We start from the raw sequence: 11,329 nt of genomic DNA on the forward strand, positions 1-11,329 counted from the left end.
CGGATATGCTCCCATCTGGGCAAGCCCATCAGCAGCCTGTCCGCGGCATTCTGCACTAGCTGCAGCTTCCGAATCTGCGACAGGGGCAGCCCCATGTAGAGAGCGTTACAGTAGTCTAGTCTCAAGGTGACCATTGCATGGATCACTGTGGCCAGGTCATTGTGGTCAAGGAAGGGCGCCAACTGCCTAACCATCCGGAGATGGTAAAAGGCTGACTTAGCAGTGGCTGCTACGTGGGCCTCCATTGTTAAGGAGGTATCCAGGAGTGCTCCCAAACTCCTAACCTCTGGCGCTGGCACCAATGGTGTCCCACCGAAGGTCGGGAGTGGGACCCCCACTTCCGTACCGCCCTGACCCACACACAGGACTTCCATCTTCGCCGGATTCAGCTTCAGCCGACTCAGCCTGAGCCAACCAGCCATGGCCTGTAACGCCTGGTCCAGGTCTTCCGGTCTGGAGTCCAACCGGCCACCCAGCATTAGATAGAGCTGGGTGTCATCAGCATACTGGTAACATCCCAGCCCATACCTCCGGGCTATCTGGGCAAGGGAGTGCATATAGATGTTAAATAACATCGGGGAAAGCAGTGCCCCTTGAGGCACTCCGCACTCCAGCGGGTGTCTCCTGGACTGCTGTTCCCCTAATGCCACCCTTTGTCCCCGACCTTGGAGAAAGGAAGCAAGCCATAGTAGGGCAAGCCCCTGAATTCCAACATCGGCAAGGCAGTGGAGCAGCAACTGATGGTCAACCGTGTCGAACGCAGCCGACAGGTCCAACAACGACAGTACTGCCGAACCGCCCCAATCCAGATGCCTCGAAGGTCGTCAGTCAAAGCGACCAATGCCGTGTCCGTCCCGTGACCTGGGCGAAAGCCGGACTGGAAGGAATCTAACACGGAAGTGTCATCCATAAAGCCCTGTAACTGTAACGCCACCACCTTCTCAATTAATTTGCCCAAATAGGGCAAATTGGAGACCGGCCGGTAATTTGCCAATTCGGCTGGGTCCAAAGATGTTTTTTTTAGGAGAGGGCAGACCATCACTTCTTTGAGTGCCCCCGGGAACAGCCCCTCAGAGAAGGACTTGTTGATAATTTCCCTTAGGGCACCTTGGAATCATTCGTGGCCAGCTGTAATAAGCCAGGAAGGGCACGGATCAAGGCTGCACGTGGTTGGGCGTACGGTACAGCTATGAGCAATCTATCAACTTCCTCCAGACTGAGCAGGCTGAAATGATCCAAAGCCAGAATCGAAGACGCGCAAGGGGCCTCAAGTTCACTTACTGTTTCAACTGTGGTGGGGTGGTCGTGGCGGAGCGACAAGACCTTATCCGTGAAATCGCTCGCAAATGCCTCACAGCCAATATCCAATTCCCTAGCGTTTGGTCTGCCCTGTGGCAGAGCTGATATGGACCAAATCATTCTAAATTGGGCTGGGCGTGAGCTCGCGGACACAATTGAAGCCGCGTAGAACTCTTGTTGGTTTATACCTTGTGGAATTGCCTTCTCTCTTGATGTGGAGGTTTAGACCAAGGGGTGCCATTTAATTTTTATTTGTTTGTTTCTTTGTGTCATTTTTACCCCACTTTTCTCCCTAATGGGGACCCAAAGTGGTTTACATCACCCTCTTCGACATTTTTCCCTCATAACAGCTCTGAGAAGTAGGTTAAGCTGAGGGGGTGTCGATGGGCCATGGTCACCTTGTGAGCTTCCATGGGATTCTGAACCTGGGTCTCCCAGATCCTAATCTGCCACTCTAACCACTACGCGACACTGTCTTGGGTGTGCTCTGAGCTGGTTCTCGATTTCATGCACTAATCTCCAGCTCTCCTGCATTAGGTCACGTCTTCCTTCTTTCCTATAGGTAATTTACAGAGTGCTGGATCCAGCCATCTACATTCGAGACCCCTACAGTCCAAAAATCCAGAGTGAGTCTCTGTGTGGGATGTGGGCTGAAATGGGGAGAGGGTTGGCTGGGGGGGCAGCAATTTCAGCCTCCCTTGAGGGGCAGCAGACAACACTGTACCTCCCCTTGAGAGAGGCTGGGAATCCTGAGGCCCAAAGAGGAGGTCTGCACTGCATAAAGAGTGTGGAATCTTGGAACACCAAATTTATACGGCCTGGCTTTGGATTGATGACACTTTTAAGGCAGAGCTCATGAAAATGTTCTCGAAACAGAGGAACCAGATGTTGTGCCAGTAGTACCTCTGATTCAGCAAGCCACATAGCATTCCACATGAAGGCATGCAGGCCCCCGATCAGCTCCTGTAAACATGGCCCTGAAGATGTAGCTCAGATTATCTTTGATTTGACGTTTATTGAACAAAGCCATATCCCACAGTGTCTAAAATCTGTTTGAGGCAGCTGTTGTAGTCAAGAACACAAATGCATACACTCTGTGCTTATTTATAAAATGGGAGCTCCTTAATGAGAATACTTTGGAAATGTATAATACCCACAATCGCCCCAAAAAGAATACCAAGAATCTGGGTGTGTCGCTGCACGTCAGCGCCTAAAAAGTATTCTGTTTCATATGGGATCCCAAGTTCCTGAGTAAATGTAAAGGTAAAGGTAAAGGTTCCCTTGCTCGAAAGCCAGTCAAATCCGACTCTAGGGTTGCGGTGCTCATCTCTGTTTCAAAGCCGAAGAGCCAGCGCTGTCCAAATACGTTTCCGTGGTCATGTGGCCGGCATGACTAAACACCAAGTCGCACGGAACGCTGTTACCTTCCCACCGAAGCGGTACCTATTTATCTACTTGCAATTTCTTGCTTTCGAACGGCTAGGTTGGCAGGAGCTGGAACTAGAGACGGGAGCTCACTCCGTCATGCGGCGCACTCGGGTCTCGAACCGCTGAACTACCGTCCTTCAGTTCAGCGCCTTAACCACTTAACTATCACAGCATAAATACCAGATCTTCATTCTCAAGAGAGGGCACAGTGTGTGTGTAAAGTGCCGTCAAGTTGCAGCTGACTTACAGTTACGCTGTAAGTTTTCAAGGCAAAAGACAAACAGAAACCCAGGAATTCCTTGGTGGTCTCCCATCCAAATACTGACCAGTGCCGACCCTACTTAGCTTCCAATATTTGAGAAATTCAGGCCAACATGAGCCATCCAGATCAGGGTACATGGCACAGACACTCCCCCCCCAATGCTCCCTCTAAGCTGTGGATTCTTGTGAGCAAAAATTCTACTTTGTGAGCTACGGGCATTAAAGTTGTGAGCAAGTGATTTGGCTACTACATAAACTAGTTTGCTCTAGAGCCATCCTTCCTGAGCTAAGACAAAAATGTGTGAGCTGGAGGCTAAAAAACTGTGAGCTAGCTCACACTAACTCAGCTTAGAGGGAACACTGCTCCCCCCCCCAATTCCTAAGAAAGGGGATCTCTCCCTTTTGTACGTACATAGATATATGTGTGTGTGTACATTAGTTAGTTAAGCAGTTGCTGGGCTTCTGGTATGGTCTGCAGCCGACTCTGTGTCTGGTTCTATTTGGGACTGGATTATTTTGGTCCTAGACATATTTCTGCTTTGGCTGAGGGTGAATTTAGCTCTTGACTCTGGGGGCATCTGGGGAAAAGTTATCCCTTTCCACCTGCTGTGATATTTTCTGACTGATAACTTAGTAAAGAGCAAGTGTCCAGTAGCACCTTAAAGAGTAAAAAAAAATTGTGGCAGGGTACGAGCTTGTGCGAGTCACTGCTCACTTCTTCAGATAAGAAGTGAGTAGTGACTCACAAAAACTCATCCCCTGCCACAATTTTTTTTAGTCTTTAAGGTGCTACTGGACTCTTGCTCTTTTCTGCTGCTACAGACAGACTAACACAGCTACCCATCTTGATCTTTAGATATTAAAGCTCAAATACTCTGAAACCCAAGGAGCTGCGGTGGCTCAAGTGGTTAAGATGCTGAACTGCAGGCTGTGGAAGGTCAGTAGTTCAGCAGTTCGAGACCCGGGTGCCGCAAGACGGAGTGAGCTCCCGTCTCTAGTTCCAGCTCCTGCCAACCTAGCAGTTCGAAAGCAAGAAATCGCAAGTAGATAAATAGAGACCACTTCGGTGGGAAGCTAACAGCGTTCCACATGCCTTGGTGTTTAGTCATGCCGGCCACATGACCACGGAAACGTCTTCGGACAGTGCTGGCTCTTCGGCTTTGAAACGGAGATGAGCACCGCAACCCAAGAGTCGGATTCGACTGGCTTTCGAGCAAGGGAACCTTTACCTTTACCTTACTCTGAAACCCACAATATCCTCTGGGCAGTGGTGCCAATGGCAATGATGTTCTGCATGTGTGTGCTCCCTTCCAACTCCCCTCCTCCAAATATTTGCCTCCCAGACCTCCTGAAGGTCACCAACCTGCGGGTGAACTTGACCAAGCTGCACACACTAGGAGACAATCTGCTGGATTCACGCCGGGAAATCAAGGAGAAGTACTACTATGCCGTCTATGAGATGGTGCTGCGTGGCAACTGCTTTTGTTATGGGCATGCCTCGGAGTGCGCCCCTCTTCCTGGTGGCCCGGCTGATGCGGAAGGCATGGTAAGGCCCCAGTGCTTTATTTCCTTAGGTGTTTATACCCAGTATTTCTACCCAACAGAGACCCAAAGCACCTTACAACATCATTCCCCCCTCCTTCATTTTGTCCTCATAACAACACCCTTGTGAAATAGTCGGGCTGCGTGACTGGCCCAGGGACAACTGGCCAGCTTCCAAGGCAGAGTGGGGATCTTGGTCTCCCGGGCCCTAAATCCAACACTAAACACGCCATGTACACTAAACACTTTTCACTGCTTCCACATATGCAGCTGTCACCACAGAGAACGGTGAACCCCTACATCTCTGCATTCCTATTAACCTGTTTTTTTCACCGTGCCTTATCGCTGTGCCCCTCCCCCCAATGACTGCCATAGTGCCTGACTAGATCTAGCCGTCATTATGTGATGAATCGGTCTGGAAGAGGGCTGGGTGGTTTGATTTGTTTGCTTTTTTTTACGCTTATGCCTCACTCTTCCTTAGAAAGTCTCGTGCTCCTTGTATGGGCTCCCAGGGGCCTCCTATTGAGGCACAGATCTGTTTCGTTTCAACAGTGTGTTCCAGATTGTTCATTGGATCACTGGGATCACTGGTTGACACCCCCCCCCCCGAGAGCATACTTTCATTCTTCTACATCTTACTGTAGAATGAAGTACAGTTGGCAACTGAAAGACCCTGAAGACCAGGCCTTTGCCACTGCTGTATTTTAGCACATCTTTTGCTGGCTGGCTGTGGCTAGATAGGAAGGTGAGGTGCTTCACAGAGCTCTGCGCTTCACTATCGAACTATTGGAAGTCCCTCTCAGTCTCCCTCTAGGTTCTGAGACTTCTCCGTCTGTCTATCTGTTTAATCTTGCCCTTCTTTCAAGGAGGTGAGGATGGTGTATATCGTTCCCGTTTCCCCATTGTGGCCTTCCAACAACCCTGAGAGGAAGGTTAGGCTGAGAGACAATGACAGGCCCAAGATCATCCAGACAGCTTTCATGTCAGTGTGGGGATTCAAACATGGGCTTCCCAAATGATACTATGAAACTCTAACTCAGGGATCCCCAGTATGGAGCATGTGGGTGCCCGGGTGCCCACCAACACCTTTCATGGTCCCTGCTCCCTGCCAAGTGTTTTTAGAAAGTGGGCAGGGAGATGTGGGGCTTTTGCCCAGTGGAGCTTCTGACTGGATATTGGAGATTTGACTGACTGTGCAGATTTTTAAAAATGTTACTTCAGCAGCAGCTACTACCACAGCACATGAATCTTCACTGTGTGACTGAAAGTAAGATGCAGCAGCTGTTGTATGGCTGACTCCACCTCCTGTGGCAGCCCTTTTGTGGCAGCCATTTTGTGACTGTGCCCACCACTCTGTGTCACAATTCCAAAGGTTGACCATAGGCTCAAAAAGCTTGGGGATGCCTGCTCTGACCATTACACCATACTGGTGGTTTGGATTTTCAGATTTATTTGCTACTATAAGAACTAGAATCATAGTGGTAGGTTGTGGGCAGTGTTCCCTCTAAGCTGAGTTAATATGAGCTAGCTCACAGTTTTTTAGCCTCTGGCTCACACATTTTAGTCTAAGCTCAGGAAAGATGTATCTAGAGCAAATCAATTTATGCAGCAGCCAAATCACCTGCTCACAACTTTAATGCCAGTAGCTCACAAAGTAGAATTTTGGTTCATGGGACTCCACAGCTTAGAGGGAACATTGGTTGTGGGTAGGATTTTTTTTAAAGTTGCTCAAGGTGCTGAATTCTGTGGCTTTTGCCTCCAGTGTGTAGGATGGAGCTGTGACTTGTGTAGTTGTACACTGTGCGGGCAGGGTGAGGAATACACATGACCGGGTGCTGGGAGAAAGTGTTGGGCATGCTTTAACAACCCGTGTGCCTGAATGATGCCACCCGGCCCGAGTGAGACCCACGTCCCTCTTGTTTGTCGACAGGTGCACGGCCGCTGTGCCTGCAAACACAACACCAAAGGGTTGAACTGTGAGCAGTGTGAGAGCTTCTACCATGAGCTGCCCTGGCGTCCAGCTGAAGGGCGCCGCACGAATGCTTGCAAAAGTGAGTTGAGAAGGGCTGCTGGGAGAAGAGGGATGCCTGAAGTAGGACAGTGCCTCCTGAGGGGAAGCGAGGCCCCAGAGAGGTAGCACCTGGAAAGTGGAAAGCATCATATTATTATTCTTTTCTACTTGGAGATTGTTTTTAACATAGGGAACCTCATCAATGGCTTTAAGATGTGGGATTCTTTTAGGGATTTGAAATGGGTATAACAAGCAGCAGTTGTCATGTCGACATTTATATGATTGGCCCCTGAATTGGATCAGTTTCTCCTCAGAGGAAAAACAAAAACAAATCATTCCCAATGTGTTTCCTGCCAACGTGTTTCCTGGCACCCATTTGCTTCTTTCCCAGAGACTCTCTTCTCAAAATCAAAGTGTTAATCCTGGATTTTCTCCACCTCACTGAAGCAGGAGGTGCATCAGAAGAGGCCAAATACCTTTGTGTTCGCTGGGGAACATCCATTCAGAAACAGCTGTCTCAGTTGTAAGAAATGCTTGGCTTGGAACTGCCTGGCATGTTGTGGAACTTTCCAGTATTTTGAATTGACCCCATAGCTCCATGGCAGCCATTCTGGTATTGGCACCATCCGTCATAGTTGCCATTTTGTGGTGGTGCCCGTGGTCTTGTCTCAGAATTCCAAAATTGACCTCCAGCTCAGCAAGGCTGGAGACCACTCTTGCACACAGGAGACTGTGCTGTTTCTCATGGTTTAGGGGAGAGAGGATGTGGTCATGGCTGAGGACAGCCAGCAGGATAGTATGACATCTGGCAGTCTCATATAGAAGAAGAAGAAGAAGAGATTGGATTTATACCCCGCCCTTCACTACCCAAAGGTGTCTCAGAGCGGCTTACAAACTCCTTTCCCTTCCCCTCCCCACAACAGACACCCTGTGAGGTAGGTGGGGCTGAGAGAACTCTTGACAGAAACTGCTCTTTTTCAAGAACAGCTGAGTTATGGCTTGGCCAAGGTCATCCAGCCAGGTGCAAGTGGAGGAGTGGGGAATCAAACCCGGTTCTCCCAGATAAGAGTCCACGCACTTAACCACTACACCAAACTGGTGTATCCTCCCCATCTCTTGTAAACCGCCCCTCCACGGAGGCTGGGGAGCTGAATTTTTTCTTTCTGCCGTCTTGTAATGTGTGTTGTTTATTTATTGGCTTGTTTTCAGGGAGGTTTAATGCTGATTTTTAACTTTAACTGTTTATTGTATGCTATCTTGTTGTAAGCCGCCCTGAGCCCTACTTGTAAGGAACAGCAGCCTAGCAAATCCAATTTAATAAAATAAATAAATAACGGATTAGATATTTAGATGATGTGATCATGGATTAGGTGCACATGCCAGCATGTTCGCGTTCATCACTGTCTCCACAGAGTGCAACTGCAACGAGCATTCGCACAAGTGCCACTTCGACATGGCTGTGTACCTGGCCACGGGCAACACCAGCGGTGGGGTCTGCGACGACTGCCAGCACAACACCATGGGCCGCTACTGCCAACTCTGCAAGCCCTTCTACTACAAGGATCCCGCAAAGGATACTCGCGATCCTAGCGTGTGCCGTGGTGACTATCTGTGTATTTGGGGTGGGGAGTGCTCAGGAGGCTGGGCGTTGCCAATCCATTGGTTGGAGGGGACAGCAAGACTCCTGACGAGAGTGTTCTTTTCTCCCCCTCAGTGTTAAACCAGTACGGTCAGTTCCTGTGCAGAATTTAGTATGTGGTTTAGTAAACGTGTAGAGATTTAAGAGGCAGCATTTCTAGGCAGGCTGGAGGACTAGCACCCCTCTTCTTACAAGTTTAAATGATTTTGATTACTTTTTAAGAACTGAGACCTGGATCACCAGCCTAGTCTATCCCCAAACTGAGTAGATGAATGATGCAAAAACACCCACATAATCAGTTCTAAACCACTCGCTTCCTTGTGAGCGTCCCTGTCGGGCCCTCAAATATTTGGGCAGCTGTGGGTAGTCGCAAAATGTCACACACAGAACTCCTTTGCATATTAGGAGACACACCCCCCAAGCCACAAACGTTGCCTGTCTGAAGCGCAGGGCAGGAGAGTAATCTGACATGGGAAGTGATACTAAACAGAAGACAGGTTCCCTCTGGGACCTCTCTTTCTTGGAAATTATGTTCCCTAATGTTCCCCAGTGTGATATCCTGCCATGGTTGATCTCACCAGTGTCCCCAAGCCACAAACGTTACCTGTCTGAAGGGCAGGGGAGTAATCTGACATGGGACGTGATACTAAACCTCTCTTTCTTGGAAATGATGTTCCCTGATGTTCCCCAGTGTGATATCCTGCCATGGTTGATGGGGATTGTAGCTTCTGAGGTCTCCTGAATTGAACTGGAGGGCTGAAAAATCTACAGTCTACAGCAATCCATTGCGTCCTGTCCTGTGTCATCACCTGGGTCCTCGTGTGATGAATGCTGCCAGTTGGGCAGAAGTGAATAGTAGGCTAACATTCCGCTATTTTTAAATGGCAAAGAAGCCACCTCAAGGCTGTATCAGAACGGTGGGATGGAAATCTCTGAAATAAAATCCCCAATGGAAGCATATGGGGTGCTAGAAAAATAAGACAGACTCTCTTTTTTTGGTATTCTTTAAATATGTGTGTGTAAACCTGGAAGTCATTGTGACCTCTGGTGACTCACCTCTACTGGGGGCCTGGAGGATATTCAGAGAGGTGGCTGAGTAAAGCCTGCCCCTGTCCTCCCACCTCTGGTATTTCAAAGAGGTATCCCACCCAAGGACTTGCCAGGGTCGGCCCTGCTTAGCTTCTGAGATCTGACAAGATCAGGCTTGCCTGGGCTATCCAGGTCAGGGCAAGTGAAACAGACTTTTGACAATGCCATCCTAAGCAGTGTTACACCTTTCTAGGTCCATTGAAGTTGATAGGCTTAGGAAGGGCGTAATTCTGCTTAGGATGGCACTGTGAGAATAGTGTAAGTTCAGTTTTCAAATGTCTTATTTGCAGGGATCGTGGCAGGATCACTAGCGTAGGTCTCTCCATCAGCTCTAAGACCATTCATTTGCAAGACTATGGTGCAGGGCAGTTGTTGCAAAGGTTAGATGAGGGGTAGATTTTCTCCAGGGCTCTCTTTGCTTCTTGAATTGTGGGCTCCATTCTGTTTGCACCTTTGATGTCACCCCCTGCCCGCTTGCATTCCAGCCTGTGACTGCGACCCTGATGGTACACTGGATGGCGGAGTGTGTGACACGCATGATGATCCGGTGCTGAGGCTGATTGCAGGGCAGTGCCGGTGCAAGGAGCATGTGCAGGGACCCCGCTGTGACAAATGCAAGCCCGGCTTCTTTGGACTGAGTGCAGAAAACCCACAAGGCTGTCAACGTAAGGGGCCCTTCTCTCTGAGCAGTTTGGTCAGTCTGTCTCGGTCCTCTAAGTGATACCGAGCCACCATTTCCATTTCTTCCACCACAGGGTGTGGTTGTGGGTAGGCTTCTGGGAAGTTCTAATATCCCCTTTAAGAGTCTGGGACTTTTCAGTTTAAAAAAGAGACAATTAAAGGGGGACATGACAGAGGTTTATAAAATGATGCATAGGGTAGAGAGAGTTGACAAAGAGAAGTTTTTCCTCCCTCTCCCAAAATACTAGAGCTCAAGGGCATCCAATGAAGCTGATGGGTAGTAGATTCAGGCTGGACAAAAGGAAACAGTTTTTTACACAGCAAGTGATTAAAATGTGGAATTTGCTGCCAGAGGATGCAGTGATGGCCACAGGCATAGACAGCTTTAAGAGAGTGTTAGATTCATGGAGGATGAGTCTATCAGTGGCTACTAGCCATGGGCCCCAGTCACACGGAGAATTTGCCGCGCGAAAGGCACGAATGCTGGGCGGATCTGGGAAGCGTAGCGCACCCGTGGCCAACCCGTGGCGTGCTGCCGAAAATGTGCAGTTAAAAAGTACCTGCAAAGATCTACTAGCAAATGGTTTGCCACAGGCTGCATATGGACCCGTTTGGTGTGATCGCGCCGGCGTGCGCCTATTCCCTCCGTCCGTCCTCTTTGCAGCGCTCGCCGAAGGACGAAACCCTGGTGCGCCGATGTCACATCTGATCGCATAATGGTGGATCAGAATGCGATGGCGCAAATAGCCACCACCCCCACCCCCTGTGTTTTCCACCACGTGTGGCCAGGGCCATGGTCACGCAAAAGAACCTCCACTTTCAGAGACACTAAACCTCTAAATCCAAGAGCCAGGAGGCAACATCAGGGGAAGGACTTGGCCTCTATGCCCTGTTATTGGCCTTCCAGAGGAACTAGTTGGCAACTGTGTGAGACAGGATGCTGGACTAGATGGACCACTGGTCTGATCCAGCAGGGCTCTTCTTATGTTCTTATGGGTGTTGAACTTGAACAGCCTGTTTCTGAACCTAAATTTACCTCACGAGATGGCCCTCAGGGGAAAATGAGATAACTTCATAAGCATCTATATATCTAATTCCGAAGATGCCCCCTGTGTGCAGATACCTAAATCGGGGGCACCTGGGGGGGAGGGAGATTTTTGTGCACACTTGGTACGGTCCCCAGGTGTGCACAAAAATCTTAAAACCTGAAAAAAATACCGGGGGGATACTTAAATCCCCCCAAAAGTAACAGAGCGTCCCCTGCGCCTGCGCAGGGAACGCTCTGCAAACTCCCTCGCCGCCACCGCATGGGGAGGGGGAAAGAGCAGCGAGACCCGAGTGGCTTGCCTCGCTTCGGAGCGGGGGGGGGGGGGGGCAGC

The 11,329-nt window shown here is 49.5% G+C and overlaps 1 protein-coding gene across 1 annotated transcript in view; it reads left to right on the forward strand.

Annotated features, from left to right (window-relative positions):
• LAMB2 (laminin subunit beta 2) overlaps positions 1–11,329 on the forward strand; it is a 68,650-nt gene that overhangs the window by 20,547 nt on the left and 36,774 nt on the right. The window contains exons 5-9 of the mRNA XM_015422107.1: positions 1,862–1,925; positions 4,332–4,534; positions 6,461–6,581; positions 7,954–8,142; positions 9,755–9,934. Coding sequence (XP_015277593.1) covers positions 1,862–1,925; positions 4,332–4,534; positions 6,461–6,581; positions 7,954–8,142; positions 9,755–9,934 — 757 coding nt within the window. The remainder of the gene's footprint in view (positions 1–1,861; positions 1,926–4,331; positions 4,535–6,460; positions 6,582–7,953; positions 8,143–9,754; positions 9,935–11,329) is intronic.

Source organism: Gekko japonicus, unplaced genomic scaffold (assembly GCF_001447785.1).
Source record: "Gekko japonicus isolate JY-2015 unplaced genomic scaffold, Gekko_japonicus_V1.1 scaffold292, whole genome shotgun sequence".
NCBI lineage: Eukaryota > Metazoa > Chordata > Lepidosauria > Squamata > Gekkonidae > Gekko > Gekko japonicus.